Raw genomic sequence first — 25,316 nt, 5'->3', positions numbered from 1 at the left:
GATTTTCCAGGTGTTGTGTGTCTCAGTTCCCCTGGCTAGGAAAAGGGATTCCCTTCCCCCTTGCGTTCCCAGGTGAGGCAATGCCTCGTCCTGCTTCAGCTCTCGCTGGTCGGGCTGCAGCAGCTGACCAGCACCGATTGTCCGGCACTCCCTAGTGAGATGACCCCAGTACCTGTTGAAAATGCAGAAATCACCGGTCTTCTGTGTCGCTCACGCTGGGAGTTGGAGACTGGAGCTGTTCCTATTCGGCCATCTTGCTCCGCCCCCCCTCAGTACTTTTCACTCTTTATTAGTCATTTGAATTTGAGAAACAGTGAAAGATAGTTTCATGACCAATGGTTGAAGGGGAAGGAAGAGAGGGTAATGTAGATAAGAAATATTTGACATTTAGAATCCCAGATAGAATTTTCTCACCTTGTGGTTTCTATTCCTGTCAAACCATCTAAATTGGGCAGGTATTTCAGAAGAGAACTGAGTAAGTGAGGTCTCTAACTGTGCTGCTATGTGGCTTGTCAGATCTTAAATTATAAAGTTCTTTCAGGACCTATTTGGCAACGACTTCTTCGAAGCCCCTGATTATTCCTCGGCTCCTGTGTGAGACAGGCACAGGAGTCCCCTCCTTGTATGCATGTGTTAAGCCTGCCCTGTTCTTTGAATGGTGAGGTGTTGGCTTCCTAATCAGCCAAGTGTTTGCTGAGTACTTTCTATTTTCATAGGAAAATATCACTTCTTTAACAAAAAGTAACCAACCCTAAAATAACTATAACCCTTGCCACTTTTAGAGGGGAAAAGATATAAATGATAACAAAGAAAGCTTATGTAAAGAAATTATTAAAAGTAATGATAGTTTCTAGGATTTTCCTGGCATAAGTACATATTAAACATAATGTCCTAAACCATCTATGGTCTTTTGTGTCTTAATTTCTGTATATCATTCCCCTCCCTGTATCATGACACATAGCAGATGCTCACTGAATATGTTTGAACGACTATAGTTTAGAATGATTTTCATCAAAAGGGTTGAAAGGAAAAGTTTTGTGGCTTAACCCTTAGTCAACTGGAAAATTGAACTTCATTTTCTACCGACATGGTTATTGATATTTTACTTTTGTAGCAGTCACCTTATAATAATTATGTTTGCATTATAGTTGGAGGTCCATTAAGGACAACTAAAGTACATTGGCCTCCCATTAGTCCTAAAAGCCTGAGACATGGAAATGTCTGCCGTGTCTTGCTATCGACTGTTAAGGGCAGCTCCTGGTGCAGAGTAGGCACCCAATACATGTGTGGAGACTAAATAAAAAAAAGAGATGGGGACAGGAGCAGGCAATGGCTGTTTAGTCTTGGATAGGTAATGAATTTCCCAGGTCTCTGTTTCCTTTTCTGTACAGGGAGAAAGTTGCTCAATCAGCATTTCTCAAACTGTTTCATAGACTATGAGTGTTCTGGGAAACATAATGGCTAGTTTAAAAAAAAAAAATCCATGGGAAAATAAGTTTGGGGAAACACTGTGTCAAGGTTAAATACGTTTCTTTACCAAAGGATTGTTGGAGTCCTCTCCTGTGATGGTCCATTGTGAACCCCATTGGGATGCAGTGTGTGTGGTGGGATCGCCAGGCTGCATTCCAATACTGACATTCCATAAACCAGAGTGTCCCTCGCATAGGGCTGACTTCATTGAACAAAGGAAGAAGCTCTACTGGACTGTAAGTGGGTCACAATGTGACAGTAAGTGCACATGCCGGCATTTCCATTCCTCAATTTGGAACTGACAGATCTGATTGATTACCAGGAGGGCAGAGACACACGGGTCCCTCTGCCTTGCCTGTCGCTGGATCCTCACTCACCCTGGCCCCCGCCTGGCATAGGTCTTTGACATTTCCACCCCACCCCAGCTTCATTTCTCTGAAGATGTTGATACCATATTAGAACCTCAGGTGATGGTACTAATAACTGGAGCACCCTAAATTCACTGGGGCATCTTGCATGTGGAAATCTTGGTAGTAACCTTCCTTATCTCTTCCAAAATTTTATGAGCTGCTGGAGCTCCTAGTACAACTTCAGAATCCCAGTTTCCATGGTGAATCCATCTGTCTCCTTTACTTGAAAGCTTCTTTAAGGGCCATTTCTCTTTGCTAGCATCCACAGCTTTTATAAAATATCTGGAACAATCCCGTGTACCCTCCCAGGTTGGTCTGTGAGGTAGAGTGCAGTGGACGGTAATAACACCTCTTTGTAACAGTCTTGTGTAACAATAGGTTGAAGGAGCTCAACGAAGGCCACCTGTCACGCACAGGATGACTTAAGGATAAAACTCAAATGCCTCTGTCCTTATGCCTCTGTTTCACTTCATCTCCATGTTATCATAATCATCTCTAACTCTGTCACATTTTTGGTGCCAAAGAAATATTCATATGCATCAAGTCCTAAATCTGACAAGCTCTTGCAGGATTTCATATCTGATATGTTTTGTGAAGGAAAAATGGAGAAAGTGCCAGGAAAGATGTTCTCGACTGGCATTAGGACACATTAACTCCTTATTCAGCAGAGATGCTAGACTAGCCCTAGATCTGAGGAATGTTAGTGCTCAACTGTGTGTTGCGTGATAATGTATCAACAGCTGAATAGTGCATTTTGAATGGAGTTTTTCATATGATAAATATATCCATATGTGCAATTCAATTCATTCATTCTAAGTCACCCTTCATTCATACTGAGAGCTTACTAAGTGTTGGATACTTTTCTAGGCACTAGAGATACAGCAGTGATCACAACAGACCAAAACTGTGCCCATTATATTACATTCTAAGGAGGAAAGGGCAGAAAATAAAAAGGCAATTAAGTCTGGCCCAAAGTTAGTGAGGGATCAATATATGCAGATATTCAGGGCTTTGGGGGCAGAGAAGAGCATGCGAAGGTAGGAGCTTGCCTGTGAGTTTTAGAAACTGCAAGGAAGCCAGTGTGGCTCCTGAGGAGTGGGTGAGGGAGGAGAGTGGGAGGGGAGGAGAGTGGGAGAGGAGGTGGTGGGGATGAGGCTAACTCTGCCACTTCCTCTCCTTTGTTCTTCTGAATACATAGGCAGACTTGGATTCAATCAAGGCTTCCACTCTGATGCCTTTTTCGTTTATCCCTCCCATTATTTTCCCTCTGAAAATAGTCCAGGCTTTTAGTTTTCCAGTAAACATCCCTTCTCCAACCTCTCTGTTCTTCGAGCCATGCTGCTTTAGCTGAATGATAGCTACACCTGAGCACTGTGGGATTCACAGTGTCCTTCCTCAGTCTGACCATTCGGTGTGCCCCATGGGATGGTTTCTATCTGGGCGCCAAACATTCCTCCCAACGTCAGTGCAGACGCCATGCTCACATCCCGGTGCTTTGCTCATGCCGTTTCACTTGCCCCATCACCCTCCCAGACCTCTTTGCCTGGATAAACTTGGCCAATCTGGTGGAGTCAGCTCCATCTCTGCCTGCTCTGTGCAGCCTCCCCAACCATATCCTTTTGTAATGATTTTCTCTCCCTCTAAACTTCCGTAGCCCTTCCTTTCCTTACCTCCCATTGTATAGGCATACTCATTCAGGCACTGGATTCCTTAATCTATACATTTTCTGAGCATCCATTCCATTTGCATAGAGCCCTGTGGTGTATTTTACAGTTAAATGTGAGAACCCTGTATTTGAATCCTTGCTCTAGTTTCTAGCTGTATGGCCTTATTCAAATTACTTACTATCTGTGCATTAGTTTCCCTGTCCATTAAATGGGGATAATAATGCCTACCTCATAGCATCAATGAGAGGATTAATGAGTTACTATATGTAAATTGTGTGACACATAGTAAGTGCTGTAGAAGCATTAGCTGCTGCTGCTGGCATTATATGATTATCGTCATTATTATTTCCAGCTAAACTGTAATGGTAGGGATCGTATTAGTTGCTTCATTTTATTTCAGAGCTCAGTGACTTGTATGTGGCTTATGTCCATTAACTGTGTGCTACTGATGTGATATTTTATGGCCAGACACAAGACTTTGCCAAACACCTAAAACCTCAAGGTGCAGGTTATGATATGTTAAAGTTAATGTAGTTAATATAGGAATAAACCCACTTTCTTGGCTTTGCTAAACTCAGGGACCAAGCCTCAGCTAGCTAATACGCCATCTGATTTTATGAAATATTTCAGGGAATATTGACTAAGGCTTATGTATCCAAATTTTATAAAATACAAAAGAAATGACTGCTTTATTGCATTAAAACCATCATTGTGAGGAAAACTGGTAATTAACTAAATTCCAGGAATCTGAAGAACTGGTGTTTTATTTGCTGCAAGCTTTTGTTTTGGCCCCAGCAGGAGGGTGATGACAGGAGAAGTTGCAGTCCCCACCACCCCCACCTGTCTAAGGCCTATTACAGAACCCCAGCTCCACGCTGAGCTCAGAGAGGCACAAAGTTCCTTCCCCAGCAGCACAGCATCCAGAGCTGTGAAGACACATCCTCCAATGACAGCACAGCCAGAGGCAGGAGAAAGGCCACTTACCAGCCTTCTCACATCCAGGTGCAGGTCTCTTTACATGTAAACTTCAGGGTGTTTGCCACTGTAGGCAATTATAGCACTAATGTTAATAACAAGAGGAATATGAGCAGAAACAATTAAGGTGTTGAATGCTTATTATATGCCAACTCCCTTTCTGGCAGTAGCAAAATGTCATCAGATTCATCAGCGGCCCAGGAAGAGAACAGAGTTAATTTGGGCAATTTTCCTATATACCGGTAGCTTCTAACTACATTCTGTAATGTTATTGTTTCCATAATTCAGCCATGCCTTTTGAATGAATTTGAACAATACTGTTTCCAATGAATACTTTATAATGAAATATAACAATTATTTTGTATTCCTCTTACCTCCATTCCAGATTCTTTCGTGAAGGTGAAGGGTTTAACTTTCTAATCTTTCACCATATCCACAGCCAGTTTGTTTTAGGGGTTCTTGGGGGGCCACTCCGGGCCCCATGTTTTGAAATGGAGAATTTGTAGTGGGATGCTGTACCTTATTTCTCCTCTTGGAACATTGTTAAAATTCAGTTTCAAAGCTAAGTGGCTTGTTTATTGAGTCACACCGTTAATAAGTGGTAGAGCGGCCGGGTGCCACACCGTTAATAAGTGGTAGAGCGGCCGGATGCAGTGGCTCAAGCCGTTTGGGACGGCGAGAGGGGGGCGGATCACGAGGTGAGGAGATCAAGGACTCATCTGCGCTAACACGTGAACCCGTCTCGTACTAAAAAAATACAAAAAACTAGCCGGTCGAGGGTGGCGGTGGCCTGTAGTCAGTACGTTGGATGGCTGAAGGCAGGAGTAATGGTGTCAACACCGGGAGGCGGTAGCTTGCAGTGAGCTGAATCCTGCCACTGCACTCCTAGCCTGGGCAACAGAGCGAGACTCCGTCTCAAAAAAAAAAAAAAAAAAAGTGGTAGAGCTCAGATTTGAACTTAGATCTTTGAGCCCATAACCCATATGTTTACTTACTGTTTTATCACTAATTTTTTTTTTTTTTTTGAGACAAAGTCTCACTCTGTCAACCAGGGTGGAGTGCAGTGGCATGATTTCGGCTCACTGCAACCTCTGCCTCCCAGATTCAAGCAATCCTCCTGTCTCAGCCTCCCAAGTAGCTGGGACTACAGGTGTGCTCCACCACATCTGGCTAACTTTTGTATTTTTAGTAAAGACAGGGTTTTGCCATGTTGGCCAGGCTGGTCACAAATACCTGACTTCAGGTGATCCACCAACCTCAGCTTCCCAAAGCACTGGGATTACAGGCGTGAGCCACCATGCCTGGCCAAGATTGTCTTTTCAATGTAAGCACAGATTACCTCCTTTTCACATCTGTCCCAAGCACTTATGGGCCGTGGAACAGTGAAGGAGCTCATGCTCTCAGAAAGTCTACTCCTTGTATGGTCACCTGACCTCCTTCTTCCCGCATTGGGCCCAACAAGGGATTATGGTAGAAGAGGAGAGAGAAGGTGCTTCCTCCAGCCACTTTCTCCCCTCTTCAGATGCTGCCCAGAGTCTGGAGTCACACATACATATCCCTTCACCCTAGCTGGGCCATAGGGCATTATTATGGAAGATTTGGTGATGGGCAACACAGTTTGGTGCAACATCCCTGGGCTAAGGAAGATAATATCAGTTGCTGTACTTGCTTGGTAGTTCCTGGAAAAACTGAGAAGATCGAAAGATAGAAGAGTTGTAAAAAGACTTTAGAAGCATGGGGCATATGACTCATCACTCCCATCCCTGAATATTTACCTTAGAGAAATGAAAACATGTTCACTCAAAAACCTGTACATAAATGTTTACAGCTGCTCTACTCACAGTTACCTGAAAGTAACTCAAATGTCCTTCAATAGATAAATGGATCAAATGGTGCATTCACATAATGGAATACTACTCAGCAATATGAAGGAATGACCTGCAGATACATGCAAAGGCCTGGAGATGAATCTCAAAGGCATTATCATAAGTAAAAAAAGCCAGTCTCAAAAGGTTATGTACTATAGGATTCCATTTATATGACATTTTAGAAAAGGCAAAACTATGAGATAGAGTGGCTGGAGGTTAAGAGCAAAGGGAGTGTGTGACTTGAAAGGAGTGGCACCAGGGAGCTTTTTGAGTAATGGAATTGTTTTGTGTCTTGATTGTGGTGGTGACTGCAAGATTCCATACGTGGTTAAAATTCATGAGAATAAAAGTCAATAATTTAAAAATACTATTAAAATATAAAATAGGGTAATGACAATAACAATAATAACAGGAGGGTGCTGAATAGGTAAAAATGTGGTGTCTTCAGAATTCTGACATGCTGCTACCTCATAATTAGTAACCCAGGCCCAAAGCCATTCACATCTCCTAAGCCTTTCCCACCTTTTCTCTTGGGTGCCTGGAAGGGCTGAGTGGCATTTGGGCATTGATTCTTTTTGTGATGCAAATGTAAAATCAGAAGTAATGGAATGAATATTTATGTGTAGGATTGTCAAGCTTTGAAGACAAAAGCCCCCAGATTCCATATCTCATATGGATGGATCCCTGCAAATAGGATGTCCAATATCCACCTCTGCAAGGTCACAGCACCTGTTTGTCCTAATCTGCATATGCTGATGGGACACAGACTGAATGAGCAGAGCCATTTTGCAGGGAAGCCAACTACCCAAGAAGGAAGTTCCTCACCATCCTCTTCATTTTAGCAGAGCTGCTTTCATTTTTGTGCTGTCATTCACTGGATCTGACTCTGATCATCGTCCTTGGGACTGTGTGACAGCTGATCAGGAGATGGCCTTGACTGGTGGTCAGAATGACCACTGCTTGTACACCATCAGTATTTAGGACCTTCTTGGTTTTGTTTTCAGAACCTGCTCTTCTCCTGGTGCCAGGACCTCAAAGTATGTTTCTTCATTCTCACCCTGGAAACTAACCAGGTTGGAGGAGGAGTCTTAAAGCAGAGCGCTCCTCTAGTGTAAATTGATGTTAATGCCCCATCTTCACCCTTTCAAATCCAATCCACCCTCCCTGCCAGCTTCAATTCAGCCTCCTTCTAGGAACCTTTCAGGAAATGTATATGTCAATGGTGTGCACCTCTGTGGTTTTGTATATTAGCTAGTAGTGTAGGGACATGTCTGATGATATGTCTGTTCCTTCTTATCTGACTGTAGCACCCATACCCTCACCAGAGCTCAGGGCCTCCTCAGCTCTTGTCTCTCCATCTTACTCCTTTCAACCTGTTTTTCACACCAGCACCTGGGGACTTTTTCTAACACAAAAACCCAATCTTGTCATTCTGGCAGAGTTCCTCAGTTGCTTCCAATGGTGATGATGAAGATGATGATGACGATGTTGATGCTAGTAATAATGATAGTAACAATAGCTAACATCGTATCTTTATCAGCCAGGCACAGTGCCAATACTTTGCCCAGATTGACTGGTTGAATACTTAAACTTTATGAGGTAGGTGCTATTAGCTGCCTATTGTACAAATGTAGAAACTGGGGTACAGAGAAGTTAAGTGAGTTGATCAAGGTCACACAGCTATCAAGTGGCATAGCTGGGATCTGAATCAGGCAGCTTAACTCCAGAAGCTCTGCTGTTTCTCATCCCTTAGATTATGAACTTTAAACTCCTTTGCACAGAATTCAACTTTCTTTGTGATCCAGGCCCTGCTTCCTTCTTCAGCTGTGTCAGCCTCCTGTCACCATGGCCATATCTGCTAGGCTCTGGCAACGATAAGCTGCTTGTGGTCTCTGATCATGCCCAGTCTCTCTCACCGTCTTGTGTCTTTGAACACTCGTCTCTATCTAGAAACCATTTTGCTCCTCTTGTTCAAATGGTTAAGTCTTAGCCCCAGTGCACAGGCTCTGGGATACCATTGAGACAGCCCCTGTGTTCTGTTCTCCCACTGCTGGGGGGGCACAGCTGCTCATACCACCCGCCCCATTATTTATAGCCCCTGGTCACACCAAGCTTGTCCTCCCATGTCAGGGCCTCTGCATTTGCTGTTTCCTGAGCCTGATACACTTTCCCCCTAGTCTTTGTATGCCTGGTTCTTTCTTATCATTCAGGTCTCAGTTCAGATGCCACCTTCTCAGAGAGGCCTTTTCAGGACAGCCAGTCTAAACTTGTTCTCCTACCAATCACTCTTTATCCTATTACACTGTTTCAATTTCTTCCTAGCACTTCATTTTCACTATTTGAAATCATCTGTTTCCCTCACTTATTGCTACACAGCAAACTAGCCCAACACTTAGTGGCTTAAAGCAAGAAGATTTTATTGTATTTTACTGTTTTGTGGGTCAGATATTTGGGTAGGGCTTGGCTGAGTGATTCTTCTACTTCGTGTAGCATTGACTGATAGTCAGTGGGAGGCTGGGCTGGGCTGGAGAGTCCATAATGGCTTTACTCTAATGCCTGGTGCCCTGACTGGAATGGATAGAAGTCCAGGGCTCAGCTAGGACTGCAGATGGGAGCACCTGTAGGTGGAATCTCCAGCATGGTGGCCTCAGGGTTGTTGGACTTCTAACATGGTACACCAATTCCCTCAGAGCCAGGTTCCCAAAGGCCAAGGTGGAAGCTGTAAAGCTTCTTCTGCCCTTGCCTTAGAAGTTCCAAAATGTTACTTCTGCCACCTTCTACTGGTTGAGCAAGTCACCTAGGCCAGCTCAAAATCAAGGTGGGGAAGGGGACATGGACCTCTTTTTCATAGAGTGGCAAATAATTTGTGGCTGACTTTAGTCAACCCTAGGGGAGGCTGAGGTGGGAGGATTGCTTGAGGCTGGGAGTTCAGTACCAACCTTTACAACATGGAGAGAGCCCATCTCTACAAAAGATTACTTAGGAATTTAAAAAATAAAAAACAGGCTTACTATTTGTCTCTCTTATTTATAATGTGAACTCCTTGAAGGCAAGATCATACTCTTCTGCAATAATGCATCCTCAGCACCTCCTCTGTACACAATAAACACCAACAAATACTTGCTGAATGCTTGTATAAATGAATGAAATGAATAAATAAATGAAATGAAAAAGTAAATGAACGAAAAACTGAATGAATATCTATATTTCTGACTTTCTGTAATGGAAACTTCTTGAAAACTGGGTCTGATTTTTTTCATCTTTGTATCTCTGTTCCTAATACAGTCTCCTGCACTAATAGATGCTAGGCAAATATTTGCCAGATGAATGGATGCATTTTAATTATCATAGTTAAAGGAGATAATGTAACTTATACCCAGTACATACATAGGTATTGAATAAGAGTGGCAATTATTAATGACTTACAATGCCTAATACAGAGGAAAATCAATTTATATTTTTATTTCACAATTTTAAAAATGGACCAGATCCATACTTCCCTGATTTGCTCCTCTCTTCCTTTCTTTCTCCAGCAGGCTGTATGAGAAGCTCTCTAGTGGGGAGGTGGCAGCCAAAAGAGTCCAGGACCCTAATGTCTGCTCATCTCTGGGTGGGGGCCTTGACTCCTGGCCCTTGAGCACCTTTCTCCTTGCATGGCTGCCGAGACTAATTCACTTTGAGGTCATTAAAATGGAGGCTGAGATGATCTGAACAGCTCAGAGGCCTGAATTCTGATTCCCTGCTGCTCTCCAGGAGAATCAAATGAGATTACAGTTCTCTTAACATTCTGGCATTGTTTTGCCCTTGTGCAAGTGCACGCTCACAGCAATTGCTTGAAGCCCTGTGTTAAATGCAGTGGGAAGGATGGGAGTTGGCATTTGATTTGCCACAAAAGGAAGGATAGTCTCACTACGTGGCCCCACTTACAGCGTGTGGCTTCACTCCCTAGTAGGCAGGAAGTAGGACTGTTCAGCTAGCATTTCAACTGGCAAAGGGAAGGCCATACTCAGAGGCTAAGTCTCAGCTTGTCCTCCCACTATACTGTGTGGGCTTGAACAACTTGTTTGATCTGTTCAGGGCTTCGGTTTCCTCATCTATGAAATGGGGCCCTCCCTGTCTGTGTTATTTTCCTATCCAAATCTGTGTTGATTGATCATTCCAATCTGGGTGACTCCTAGAAAAAGATTCCACATTCAAGGAAGCTCTATGACCAAAGGTGATTAATAAAGAGTACTGGGCCCGGCGTGGTGGCTCTCGCCTGTAATCCTAGCACCTTGGGAGGCCAAGCAGAGTGGATCGCTTGAGGCCAGGAGTTGGAAACCAGCCTGGCCAACATGACCAAACCCTGTCTCTACTAAAAGTACAAAAATTAGCGGTGTGTGGTGGCTCACATCTGTAGTCCCAGCTACCGGGGAGGCTGAGGTGGGAGGATCACCTGAGCCTGGGAGGTTGAGGTTTCAGTGAGCCAAGATCACAACACTGCACTCCAGCCTGGGTGAAAGAGTGAGACTCTGTTTCAAAAAAAAAAAAAAAAAGTAAAGAGTACTGTATACATTTCCCTACTTTGAAATCAGACTGAGTTTTTTAATTCAATTACTGAGCTCCCTGATACATTAGGCTTTTAAATTTGTTTAAAAATTATTTTTTCAGGGTCCTCCCTGTTCTATTAATGTTAAGACTTCTGGTTCTTGACAGTGCTAAATTTTTCTCCTTCCCAAAGCCCTAGAAAGCACTGATTGCCACTCAGGCTACACTAGTGCTATATAATGCCTTACAACTTGGGGTAAGTTTTATTACAAGGGCATTTATTGGAAGCATGACGATATATGGAAAATCTTCTTCTTCCCCATGGCCTCCCTAAACAGTTATCCATGAATGTGAATTTTAGTACAGTTCAAGTTCCAATGACAGCATAAAAAATCTGTTTTATGTAAACTTCACAGATCTCACCAAGCTGAGACAAGAATTTTCAAAAGAAAAAGCAACTCACTGCTTTGGCTAATTCTGGGGCAATGTTCTCTCCTTGTTGGCCTCCAGACTGGCCTAGTTTAAGGAACAAATTAGAGAATAAGAATTTTCAATCTTAGGGAACATTGCCTTACGTAGGACAATTTTAAATGTTAGAACTTCATCTCCATAGAAGCAACTAAGAATTTTGAGAATCCATCATGTGCCAGTTTTTAAGTATTTTTTTACATATTATCTTATTCATTAAAATAATACTTCCAGAAAAGAGGGTAGGTCCATAAATTCAAGTAATTTGCCCATGTTCATGCAGCTCGCCTGAGACAAAGCTGAAATCCAAATTCAAATTCTCTAAGACCAGCACTTTCTCCTTCTTCCCCAGTACTGACTGCTTGGTTTCTCTGGATTATTTTGATGATGATTATGATGATTTATTTGTTTGTTTGGAGACAGGGTCTTGCTCTGTCACCCAGGCTGAAGTGCAGTGGCACAATCTTGGCTTACTGCAACCTCCACCTCCTGGGCTCAAGCAACCCTTACACCTCAGCCTCACAGGTAGCTGGGACCACAAGCGCATGCCATCACACATGGCTAATTTTTATATTTTTGGTAGAGATGGGATTTCACCATGTTGGCCAGGCTGGTGTCAAACTCCTGAGCTCAAGTGATCCACCCACTTTGCCCTTCTAAAGTGCTGGAATTACAGGCATCAGCCACTGCACCTGGCCTGATTATTTTCATTTGAAAGATGCCTTAACTATATAAGTCTTGCTATGTTATTATCTAATTCCTTTAGTGTTTTAATAGCTTTAATTTATTTTCAAATACTTCCTCCCAGTTGGTGGCTTATCTTTTTTATGATTTTAACTGCATCTTTCAAAAAGAAGTTCTTATTTTTATGTACTCCAATTTATTGTTTACCTTTTTTTGGTGGATTGCACTTTTGGTGTTGTAGCTAAGAAATCTCTGTCCAACTCAAGATTACAAATATTTTCTCCTATATTTTCTACAAGTTTTATAATTCTAGCATTTACATTTTAGGTATATGATCCACTTTAAGTTCTGTGTATTTTATGAGGTGTGAAATGAAGTTCCTTTTTAGCAAACAGATATCTACTTATTCCAACACCATTTGTTAAAGGCCATTCTCTCTCCACTGAATTGCCCTTGTACCATATATGTGTGGCTCTGTTAGTGGGCATTCTATCCTGTTCCATTGATCTGACTCTATGCTAATGCCACACTGTCGTGATTACTGTAGCTTTATAATGAATTGTAAAGTCAGGTAGTGTATATCCTTTAACATTTTTTTCCCTTTTTCAAAGTGATCTTGGCTATTCTAGACCCTTTATCATTTCTTTAGCTTTTATTTATTCAGGGATACAATTACAAAACAGAATTTAGAAATCTAAAAATAATTTAAAATTAAAAATTGCTATATAAAAAGCTATATGAAAACTGCCTATAATGTAGCTTCATCAGGAAGTGAGGCCCTCTGGGCACTGGATTCCATTTAGTTAACATAAAATTGTTGCATATACCTTGCATGGATTGCCATTTTTTCAGAAAAATTAAAGTATAATCATTTATACCAGAATTGTATTGGACATGATTGCAATTTTCATTGATGTTTCAGAAAATCCCTTGGGCCCTAGAGTATCTCAGTCATTATAAACATAATTGTCATTGTCCTAGTATTGTGGGGAATTACTGATTAAAGGGAGTTAATTAGTTGTATTGCTGTCTACCATAGTTATTTACTCTACTTTTGATTTGGGGAATACCTTTCTTCAAACATCTGAAGTGTTATATTTGATAGTGATATGCAAAGCATTCTGGGTCTGTCTCTTCCAATAAAGCATATCCCTATTTACTTTAAACTTGCTATCTGCTGGAGACAGTGAGGAGTGACTATTAATTAGGCGAATTTAGCTCTGATCTGTTAGCTATCAATGCCACTGTGTGATGTGGAGCAAATTACTTACCCTCTTTGGGTTTCATCATTTGTGAAATGAAAGGTTTGGGCTAGTTAACCCTGAGTGGCCCATTTGGCTCTAGATTTTTCTTACTCTTTTGTAGTGTTTTATCCACTTAAAATTATAACCCCTTTCAAAACTTTTAATGTCAAAAGCTCTGTGATGAGTCAGAGGGGGAGCTTTCTCAGTCAGGAAGTAGTAGTTGTTTGATGCATCACAGATTGCCTAACACCACTGCATGACTCTACTTTTAACTGTGGCCAGCACTGAGCAATTAAGATGGCATTTATGGCTCCTGGTGCTGAGATATTTTGTGGCCCATGGAACGCCCATATTCTAAGAAGGAAAATAAGTTCTTCTAATCCCAAGCAATTCCAAAGCTTCAGAGTTCTCCTGAGTTGGCAGGTTAGATTTTCAAATGTATCTCCAAAGTAAATGGTACTATTACTTGAAACCAAGAGGACTTCAAATAGCTTCATTGTCGTTCCGATGCCAAAGCACAGCACAGCTACAATGATCACTGCTGTACTAATGGAATAAGAAGCTTAGAGAGCTAGTTTACTAGGAGATGCAGAATAGAGACCCAAATTAAAAATAGTATAAGAGAACATTTAGTGGGCACTTACTGTGTGCCAGGTGCTGTGCCAAGCACTTCATATGAATTATATTAGTTAATTCTCACAATAATATTGAAAACTAGGCATTATCATCTCCTTCTTACAAATGAGGACAGGATGCACAGAGAGTTTATGCTACTTGTCCAAGGTCACACGGTGGTAAGTGGTGGAGCTGGTCTTCAATCTGTATGTTTGAATCTAGAGTTTAAACTCTTAGTGATGACATCAGAGACTAGCTAGCACATTTAAAGAGTAATTGCATGTGTAGGATTACTGATCTAGACAAAGAATAACCCATTCTGATGGGTCACTTTTGGGTAGACTTGATGGAAGAAAGAATTCACAGAAGATTTCTTGAAGAAATTGTTTTGAGTTTTATTTTGAAACGAAAGATGTAAATTGGCCTGGAGAGATAGATGAGTTGGCACTGAGGAGATGGACTATATGAGGCCATGAAGACACAAATGAACAAATTTTGTGTTCAGGAAGCAACATAAAGACTTACGCATTGCAGAGTGATAGCCAGAAATAAAACTGATGTCATAGGGATGAAAATCCAAGAGGTTTCACTTTATTATAATAGGCACTGGAGATGCACTCTCAGTCTCAAGCAAGAAAGGGAACATAATTAAAATTGTCTTTGATTGTACAGTTTATCCTACAACTCATGTGGGATAAATATGAGCTTTGAGTGCATCAGGGAAGGTCAAAAGAAAATTTCTTAGCAAAACATATTTGATACTCAACAAATTATCTTCAGGAGTACCACATAGCTCTCACCTCACTAAGGCCCTATGGCCAAAATAGTGCAATGACTGTGTATTTAGGCCTTTAAGAGACCTGAATACAGATTTTACATAATTTTTAGAAATAAAGGTGACTAGTCCACCTCAGTTAAGCCACCAGCACATTCCTTTGGCCCATCAACACTGGTATTGTGTAGTGTACACAAAAGGAACACAGAAAGGTTATAGATTAAAGTCAGGGTTGGGCAAATAGAAATCTCTCAACAATATGTACTAAATTGAATTGAATTGAAGTCTGCTTTCAGATAGCAATGGCTGCTCCTGAATGAGGGCTAATGTATTTGGTGAGGTATAGTTGGGTCCCTTCCATTATAAATCCACTAATGCTAACTTAATGTCTCTTCACATTTTCTAAAATGACTTTTCTCTCTCTCTCTCCCTCCATCTCCCTCTGTCTCTATCTGTCTTTCTCTCTCCAGTTCCAGAGACCTAATGACTTCTCACCCCCTTTCCGCTTTGGGACCGTGCCCAACGGCAGCACAGAGAGAAATATTCGCAATAACTATGCAGAAATGCATGCCTACATGGGAAAGTTCAACCAGAGGGGTGTAGATGATGCATTGCTCTCCCTGAAAACAGGGTAAGAACTGCTTCCAAGCCCAGAGTCCTTGATCTGTTTCTCACATTTATTAAGCATACTATTGAATCACATGCACTAGGTATACCATGGTTGGTATCATAAAATGTTAAAGACTTCATTTGTTCTTTATGGATTTCCAAGTTAAATTTGATAGTATCACTTAGACCAGTGTACAAAGATTCCTCTGCTATTACTTACTTCTATGTATTTTTTACAAATTATTTTCTAGTTGCACTAATGTAACCACGAAATAAGAGTGAAATAAATGTAGAAGTAGGAGGGCAGAGTGAAGGCTAAGGTATTTGTGCCGTGTATGAAATAAAGACCAGTTGTCTAAGAGGTGAAAATTATGGTTCTGGTGTCTTATGGACAATGGAGAAAGAAAAGGGGGAAAGTGTAAATGTTTTTAGATAATTAACAGTAAGAATGTGTTGACTGATCTCCAGTGCCAGCTTGTGTTAACATACTCTGTCCTCTCGGAGTGTTTGTCCATTCATAGGAGTTCATGACCTACACATGTGTTGGCTTGCACAGTCCCAGCCAGATTGGTCCCTTTGTTCATTTGGCCTCCACAAGCTACAGCTATGGAAGATGATGGATAATGGAGCATTATAGATGTTGGGATTTGGAAATCAAGGGGTCTTGTAGCTCATTTTCTTTGTTGTATGATGACTATACAGCACTTGGACCTCCTCTCAATACCCTTGTAGCTCCAGCTCTGGAAAAGGCACCTAGATACATGGTTACGTAAAATACTGTTAGATTCTATGTTATCACCATAGATACGGTCACAAAAGATTTCAGAAGATGGGATTTGAGCTTGAAGGTAGGGCCACTTTGGGTATTCTGACCCCCTGCTACACCCACCATTCTCATTCATATCAGGGCTTTGGTTTTTTGGTGTTCCCCTTTCTATAGGTTACCTAACAAAGTGACTTAACTAATAAAAATGAAGGGAATAATGGTGTTGCTTTTCTTTCTTGCAGACCTCTCTATTGCCTGTACAGCTATATCTAAATTTCTTCCTCTACCTTTGATATGTTTAAATGTTGGTTTTAAATATTGATTCATGCCTTCCTGCCCCTATGCCTGGTCTTACTCCCTTTTTTATGTATTTCTCCCTTGCAAAGCACAATACATAAAATGAAGTTATTTTATGTTTAGGAACTATATGCTGTAATTTATTTATTTGAGAGATCTGAATTCTTCTGTATTTTGCCTTCTCTTGTAGTTTCACTCATCTGCTCTTACACAAGCCTGTGCTGCCACCACCTCAACCCCTCACCTCTATCCTTGTGCTGCACGACAGAATACTGGAAACTTCCTGACCACAAAAATAGCATTGCACATCTATTGAAACACAAACACCTACACTTATCCCCACTCCAGACTGTAATGAACTGAGAAATGAAAAATGTTATATAAATCTAACCCCATGCTATTTGTTGCTCGTTGCGGTGGTTACTTTTCATTATTTCTGTTATTATTTTTATTGATCCCTTTTACTCCTTCTTCCTTTCAGACACAGTTTATGAGTTGGCTTCAGGCCCAACTTACATTCTCATCATTCCCAGTGGGAAGAAAAGAACTCCTCCTTTCAACCCAAAAGCACATAAAGAACAGCCTGGGATTTAGGCTTTAGATTCTGGCAGAGTTCCAACTTAAACCTTACTTTGAACCAATTCTCCACATAGTTTTCTGGAACCCTACTGCTTCATATTAATGGCCCCATAGGTAGTTTTGTTCTAAAATTCCTCCATTGGATTTGTTTGCTTTTTTCCTGTACAGGAAACTGGATGCCTTCATCTATGATGCAGCAGTGCTGAACTATATGGCAGGCAGAGATGAAGGCTGCAAGCTGGTGACCATTGGCAGTGGGAAGGTCTTTGCTTCCACTGGCTATGGCATTGCCATCCAAAAAGATTCTGGGTGGAAGCGCCAGGTGGACCTTGCTATCCTGCAGCTCTTTGGAGATGGTGAGTTCAAGAAAGGGAAAGTGCCCATTTGTCCTCTACTGATGGTCAGTCCAAAACATCAACCTTTTCCTTTCCTCCATTCATTTAACCTGTGCATTTCCAGAAAAGCATTTCACAGTATATTGTGTAGTTTTCAGGTATATATTAGTTTCTTATTGCTGCCATAACAAAGTGCCATGCACTGAGTGGCTTAAACAACAGAAATGTCTTGTCTCACAGTTCCAGAGAATAGACGTGTGAAATCACAGTGCCAGCAGGGGCAATCTCTTCTGGGGTCTGCAAGGGAGAATTTGTTTCATGCCTCTCCCATAGTATCTGGTGGTTTGCTGATAATCTTTGGCATTCCTCATCTTGTAGAAGCATACCACCGATCTGATTCATGTTCACGTGGTGTTTTACCAGTGTGCATGTTTTCCCTCTGCACATGTCTGTGTTTGAATTTCCCTTTTTCTTAAGAATGCCAGTCATATTAGATTAGGGGTTCACCCTACTCTGGGATGATCTCGGCTTAATTATGTTTGCAATGACTCTATTTCCAAATAAAGTCACATCCCAAGGTATTGGGGGTTAGGACTTCAACATATATATTTTACAGGGATGGTATAACATCTTTCACCCCATAATAAGGTGAAAGATGGCAGGGAGAGGATTGAAGCAGTTTGTCAAGGAGGTTTGTTTCTGGGTTGCAGGCTATAATCAAACCTTCAGGGATAAAGTAGGAGAACTGATATTAGATGTTTCATCCAGTCATCTCACATGTGGCCAAAATAATAGATGGAACTGTGGAAGGTCTCTGCTCTTTATGTGCCCAGAGGTAGGGCAGAGAAATAAACTTGCGGCCATCTATTCATTCTTCCTGCTCTCCCATCTTGCTCTTTCAGCTGGTCCTCAGAGGCAGACATCACCAGCTACTCCCCAGGATCATCCTGGCAGCAGACTGAGCTGCCAACTTGAGTTGAAAAAATCTCATCTTCTGTTTCATTATATTCCTGTCTTCTGCATCCCTCTTCACTTTATTGTACAAAGAAACTACTCTTTCTGTTAGAATCACAGAAACTAACTCAGTTATGAATGAGCAGCCAGACCCTACTTGGCTTCACCAGCCATCAGCCAAGTGGCTGTCTCAATTATGTCTGCAGAAGGTTTGCCGTTAAGGATGAGATCAGAAGCAGAAGACCACAGGTGGATTTTTAGAATCCAGGTGAAGTTGTCTGCTCCGCTAGTTAGGAGAATCATAGTTTAATCAAAAAAAAAAAAAAAAAAGGGAAAAGTGATTTGATTAACATTGGAAACAGGAGAATGTTTTAGCTGGAGTATTACCAAGCCATTTTGGTATAAGAGCTTCTGTAATTTTAGTGTAGCTGTCACTCAAAGGCAATAATGGAGACTATACCCATCAGAAAGAGATGATTTGCAAAAGTTGCCAAAGTTTAGTCAGATTATGCAAGCAAAGTTCAGTTTTTTAGCCAAACTAGAACTATTGGAATAGGCAATTTTCTCCATGAGATTTTCAGAATGCTTGTCTAGAACTAGATGCATTCTAGGGCACATGGTTTCTTTTACTTTCCTTTTGTCTGGGACCTCTTCCTACTTCCTAGTATCTGGTGAAGTGGAAAAAGGTCATTGAAATCTGACATGAATTAAAGCAATCAAAACACGGTTAAACAATGTGTAAAGAAGGCAAGTCTGAATTTGGGAGTCTTATTTTATTCAAGCTTACTCCTCTTTGCTCTTTATTTTCTTCAAGAGATCAGTAAATCTGAGGGGCCCTAGGGAATCAATCGATCTCTCTGCCTCTCTCCTCCCTACCCAATCTGCTTTGCACAATTTTAAGGGCAATTCTCTGAATCACTCATTCGATTATGTTATTCCCCACTGTCTGTAATATTAAGTGCAGAATGCTTAATCTGATACTCTGGTCTTCAGCTCTCTCATATCAATCTTTTTTATTCAGCTTCTTTTGCCTCCTATGTCTTTTTCTGTTTGAACTGTTCTGCATGCCTTTCCTTAAACAAGCGTTGTGTGTTCCCACCGATCATACTATTCCTGCTGCTGGAGTGCCTTTTTGTACAATGTAAATTAAAATTCATCCATCCAGCATGGCCCACTTCCAACTCCTACTTATTTCACGAAAACCCACTGGCCATGCTATCCACAGAATTACCGTCACACTTTGAACTCTTGTTACCTGCAGACAGCTTGTCATTGTGATTATTTATATGCCAATTTATACAGGCTAGATAATGGAGAGTGGGAGCAACGTCTCATGTGTTCATAGCGCCTGCAGTATTCACATGAAGTTTTTATTGAATGCGTACTGAGTATGTTGATGAATTAGTATGTAATGGCATTAATAAGATTACTGTTAACTTCTTTCATTTCCTTTTTGTCTCCTTGTCTCTTTTCCTTTTACGTATCTTTCTCTTTCTTGCTCAATACTCCGCTTTTTCCTTTTTCTCTACTCCTTTCCTGTCTCCTCTTTTTATCTATTTTCCTTCTCTGTCCTTTCCCCAGGGGAGATGGAAGAACTGGAAGCTCTCTGGCTCACTGGCATTTGTCACAATGAGAAGAATGAGGTCATGAGCAGCCAGCTGGACATTGACAACATGGCAGGGGTCTTCTACATGTTGGGGGCGGCCATGGCTCTCAGCCTCATCACCTTCATCTGCGAACACCTTTTCTATTGGCAGTTCCGACATTGCTTTATGGGTGTCTGTTCTGGCAAGCCTGGCATGGTCTTCTCCATCAGCAGAGTAAGTGTTTTGATTCAAATGCCTAGAGCTTGTTAGGGACAGCTTAGCCTAGCACTGTGCAAAGCAGAGAGACCCAAGAGGACACTATCTCCACCCCCATGTTGCTCAAGCAAGAAACCACATCATGTATGTTTTCTCAGGAGTTTGTGTGATATGATTGCAAGCGGCTCAGAAAAGTGGGTGATACCCTATTTCCTTCAAGAAACAGCTTTCTGTGTGGGATTTGGGCATTTGGTTCTCTATGGGAACTGACAGATCTGTCAAAATGGAAAATTTGGCTTTTTACCAAATGCCTTTCATCACCATTAGTTGGTTCTGTATTAACTATCTAATCCTTTAAAAATGTACATTTCTGTTTAAATATATGTAACATATCTCTCTTATTTTAACATACAAAGGTATATTATTAGTTGTTTCACTCTATGTTTTAACCATGTGTTGGTTATGGAGAGTTAAAGAGCTTAACAGAACCTTCAGAAATAAGCTCTGACTCATAAGAAATTTACATTCCAGAAACTTCCCTAGTTGGAGCAAGAGTAAAAACTCTTAGGTCATTCTTTATTTAGGTCTCCTCTTCATTCCTAGTCCAAAATGAGACACTAGGAAGACAGTTTTGTGTATGAGCAGAAGGTCACAGGGAGAAGTTTCTTAAAAAGTGAGCTTCTTTTGATTTTGTTAATAAAGTGGAGAGACTAATTCGTGAGAATGAATGAAGGTCTAGGTTCCAGATATGGCCAACTTTGACACAAATGGAGTTTTGTATTAATGAGAAAATTGATTTCTTGTTAAATTATTTCATATTTTCATCTTTTTCCTATAGTATTTTACTGATAGAGAACAATTTCTCCATTTCCTCTCTGGCTGTGAGTTAATTCAGGCCATCAAGTGAGCTCAGAACAGGAGGATGGAACTTGGGGGTGGTGATGATCCCTGAGCCATGTTGCTTCCCTGGTAGCCCTTCCCTAAGATCTCAGATAGGGGAATGCCAGAAGCCATGGAAGCTGGTGATCTGTAATAAAAACCCCATTTATGATGTTTGACACGATCAATGCCTCTATAGAGGAAAAAAGGCTTGGAATTTTCTCTTGACCTTAATCAGGAAGAGTTAGAAGAACTGGGAAAGTGGAATAACCTTACCTTGAAGATCTTCCATCTTGCTGATGCCCTGTGGGACAATGAGACTTACCTTGTCTAAACCTTTCTTCTTTCCCATTTGGCTATGATTCTTCTACCCCTCTCCCCTCTCACTCCCACCCACTGAGACAACTTGCCTTTCCAAATTAGTCCCATTTGTTGTAATGACACAATTCAAACAATCTCTTTTCAAATACTTTCCCTAGCCAGCGAGAAAAGTTCCAAGTTTGTCCACCTTTCCAGGCAGGGAGCAAGATGTGAGCAGGAGGTTGGCTTGACTTTAGAATCCAACATACTGAGCCCTCCAGGAACCCAGCCCATTGCCTCTCCTGCACAGTGTCCTTCAAAGCCCTGTACAAGAAGCTGTACATAGGGAGCTCTCGATCAGTACTAATTTGTTAAGATGTTAATTATTGATAATATTAAGTGAGTGAGAAAGTATAAGAAGGACAACAGGAACTAAAGAGAGAAGAAGTGAGAGAATTCAACAAGGGAGTTATTTATTCCTATTTAGTACTGGCTGTTTGTCCCAATTCTTCCCTCCCACAGTGTAGAACACAGCAGGAGAAAAATCCTTCATTGACCCCAGGGCTTCCTAATTCTCTCTTTCTGTGAATTTTGTTCATGCTTGGCTCAAGAAGAGAATTGCTCAGCTGTTATTTGGTGACTGAAATTCTAAAACCTGCTTAAAATTTGTCAGAGCTGGAAAACAGTGGCAATTGTGAGCTACTGAGCTCCCCTGTGCTTTACTGTCAGCCAGGTGTGGCCAGCCACAGCAGAGCAACCTCAGCGTCCATAGAGCATGGCCGTTTATTTCCAGAAGACTGACAATATTTTTTGCTATGGGTTGATATCATGGCCTCATTTTTAAGATGTGAAAATCTAGGCATAGAAAACCATGGTAAGTCAACAGTGAAGTTGAGGCAAAAATGCCATATCTTATGATTCCAGTCCCTTTGCTCAAGTTACTGGGTGTGACCATGCCCCCTCTCTGATGGCCAGGTCACTGACTTCATCTCATGACATGACAGTCACCAAATTCAGGGGTATAAATTAGACAAGCTTCTAGCCACATCTAATAGTATATTAGACTATTCGCTTCATGCTTTCCCTAACTTTTTCTTATCCAGTTGGGGCAATTATTGGTGGGAGAGTGTTTTTTGTGGTCATTTCTAGCCTCTCTGGAGATCTAACCTGTCCCCGCATTCTTGCTTCAGGGCATCTACAGCTGCATCCATGGGGTGGCGATCGAGGAGCGCCAATCCGTAATGAACTCCCCCACCGCAACCATGAACAACACACACTCCAACATCCTGCGCCTGCTGCGCACAGCCAAGAACATGGCTAACCTGTCTGGTGTGAACGGCTCCCCACAGAGCGCCCTGGACTTCATCCGAAGGGAGTCATCCGTCTATGACATCTCGGAGCATCGCCGCAGCTTCACACATTCTGACTGCAAATCCTACAACAACCCGCCCTGTGAGGAGAACCTCTTCAGTGACTACATCAGTGAGGTGGAGAGAACGTTCGGGAACCTGCAGCTGAAGGACAGCAACGTGTACCAAGATCACTACCACCATCACCACCGGCCCCATAGCATCGGCAGTGCCAGCTCCATCGATGGGCTCTACGACTGTGACAACCCACCCTTCACCACCCAGTCCAGGTCCATCAGCAAGAAACCCCTGGACATCGGCCTCCCCTCCTCCAAGCACAGCCAGCTCAGTGACCTGTATGGCAAATTCTCCTTCAAGAGCGACCGCTACAGTGGCCACGATGACTTGATCCGCTCCGATGTCTCTGACATCTCAACCCACACCGTCACCTACGGGAACATCGAGGGCAATGCCGCCAAGAGGCGTAAGCAGCAATATAAGGACAGCCTGAAGAAGCGGCCCGCCTCGGCCAAGTCCCGCAGGGAGTTTGACGAGATCGAGCTGGCCTACCGTCGCCGACCGCCCCGCTCCCCTGACCACAAGCGCTACTTCAGGGACAAGGAAGGGCTACGGGACTTCTACCTGGACCAGTTCCGAACAAAGGAGAACTCACCCCACTGGGAGCACGTGGACCTGACCGACATCTACAAGGAGCGGAGTGATGACTTTAAGCGTGACTCAGTCAGCGGAGGAGGGCCCTGTACCAACAGGTCCCACATCAAGCATGGGGCAGGTGAGAAACACGGCGTGGTCAGTGGGGTACCTGCACCTTGGGAGAAGAACCTGACCAACGTGGAGTGGGAGGACCGGTCCGGGGGCAACTTCTGCCGCAGCTGTCCCTCCAAGCTGCACAACTACTCCACGACGGTGACGGGTCAGAACTCGGGCAGGCAGGCGTGCATCCGGTGCGAGGCTTGCAAGAAAGCAGGCAACCTGTATGACATCAGCGAGGACAACTCCCTGCAGGAACTGGACCAGCCGGCTGCCCCGGTGGCGGTGACGTCAAACGCCTCCACCACTAAGTATCCTCAGAGCCCGACTAATTCCAAGGCCCAGAAGAAGAACCGGAACAAACTGCGCCGGCAGCACTCCTACGACACCTTCGTGGACCTGCAGAAGGAAGAAGCCGCCCTGGCCCCACGCAGCGTAAGCCTGAAAGACAAGGGCCGATTCATGGATGGGAGCCCCTACGCCCACATGTTTGAGATGTCAGCTGGCGAGAGCACCTTTGCCAACAACAAGTCCTCAGTGCCCACTGCCGGACATCACCACCACAACAACCCCGGCGGCGGCTACATGCTCAGCAAGTCGCTCTACCCTGACCGGGTCACGCAAAACCCTTTCATCCCCACTTTTGGGGACGACCAGTGCTTGCTCCATGGCAGCAAATCCTACTTCTTCAGGCAGCCCACGGTGGCGGGGGCGTCGAAAGCCAGGCCGGACTTCCGGGCCCTTGTCACCAACAAGCCGGTGGTCTCGGCCCTTCATGGGGCTGTGCCAGCCCGTTTCCAGAAGGACATCTGTATAGGGAACCAGTCCAACCCCTGTGTGCCTAACAACAAAAACCCCAGGGCTTTCAATGGCTCCAGCAATGGGCATGTTTATGAGAAACTTTCTAGTATTGAGTCTGATGTCTGAGTGAGGGAACAGAGAGGTTAAGGTGGGTATGGGAGGGTAAGGCTGTGGATCGTGTGATGCGCATGTCACGGAGGGTGACGGGGGTGAACTTGGTTCCCATTTGCTCCTTTCTTGTTGTTTTAATTTATTTATGGGATCCTGGAGTTCTGGTTCCTACTGAGGGCAACCCCGGTGACCAGCACCATCTCCCCTCCTTTTCACAGTTCTCTCCTTCTTCCACCCCTATCAGCCATTCCTGTTCCCATGAGATGATGCCATGGGCCCTCTCAGCAGGGGAGTGTAGAGCGGAGAAAGGAAGGGCTGCATGCGAGCTTCCTCCTGGTGTGGAAGAGCTCCTTGACATCCTCTTTGAGTGAAGCCGGGAGAACCAAAAAGAGGCTTTGTGAGCACAAAGGTAGCTTTTCCCAAAACTGATCTTTTCATTTAGGTGAGGAAGCAAAAGCATCTACGTGAGACCATTTAGCACACTGCTTGTGAAAAGAAAGAGGCTCTGGCTAAATTCATGCTGCTTAGATGACATCTGTCTAGGAATCGTGTGCCAAGCAGAGGTTGGGAGGCCATGTGTGTTTATATATAAGCCAAAAAATGCTTGCTTCAACCCCATGAGACTCGATAGTGGTGGTGAACAGGAACAAAAGGTCATCGGTGATGGAGTGGATTCTTGAACAAACTGGAAAGTACGTTATGATAGTGTCCCATAGTGCCTTGGAGGCAAGAGCAGGTGGATTGTGCATGCATGTGTGTTCATGCACACTTGCACCCACATGTAGTCCGGTGCCTCAAGAGAAGGCAACCTTGACTCTTTCTGTTGTTTCTTTCAATATCCCCAAGCAGTATGATTGTTTGGCTTATATACAGACAGAGATGGCCATGTGTTACCTGAATTTTGGCTGTGTCTCCCTTCATCCTTCTTGAATAAGCAGAATGAAAATTCTTGATAAAGAAGAATCCATGGTCTAGACAAAAAAAAAGGTGGTGAGCAATCCTGCAAGAGCAAGGTGCAAAAACAAGTCCTCGGTGGTTGGCAGTTTTTTCAACCAGTTTG

The 25,316-nt window shown here is 42.9% G+C and overlaps 1 protein-coding gene across 1 annotated transcript in view; it reads left to right on the top strand.

The window, feature by feature from the left end:
* The window catches only part of GRIN2B (glutamate ionotropic receptor NMDA type subunit 2B), a 426,741-nt gene extending 402,116 nt beyond the window's left edge, over nucleotides 1–24,625 (top strand). The window contains exons 10-14 of the mRNA XM_017873067.1: nucleotides 15,174–15,334; nucleotides 17,123–17,310; nucleotides 19,825–20,063; nucleotides 22,415–24,293; nucleotides 24,501–24,625. Of these exons, the coding sequence (XP_017728556.1) occupies nucleotides 15,174–15,334; nucleotides 17,123–17,310; nucleotides 19,825–20,063; nucleotides 22,415–24,271 (2,445 nt within the window). The 3' untranslated portion in view covers nucleotides 24,272–24,293; nucleotides 24,501–24,625. The remainder of the gene's footprint in view (nucleotides 1–15,173; nucleotides 15,335–17,122; nucleotides 17,311–19,824; nucleotides 20,064–22,414; nucleotides 24,294–24,500) is intronic.
* The last annotated feature ends 691 nt before the right edge of the window (nucleotides 24,626–25,316 follow it).

This window comes from Rhinopithecus bieti, unplaced genomic scaffold, assembly GCF_001698545.2.
Source record: "Rhinopithecus bieti isolate Rb0 unplaced genomic scaffold, ASM169854v2 scaffold_110, whole genome shotgun sequence".
Classification (NCBI taxonomy): domain Eukaryota; kingdom Metazoa; phylum Chordata; class Mammalia; order Primates; family Cercopithecidae; genus Rhinopithecus; species Rhinopithecus bieti.
This window is presented reverse-complemented; position numbering and strand designations above follow the sequence as displayed.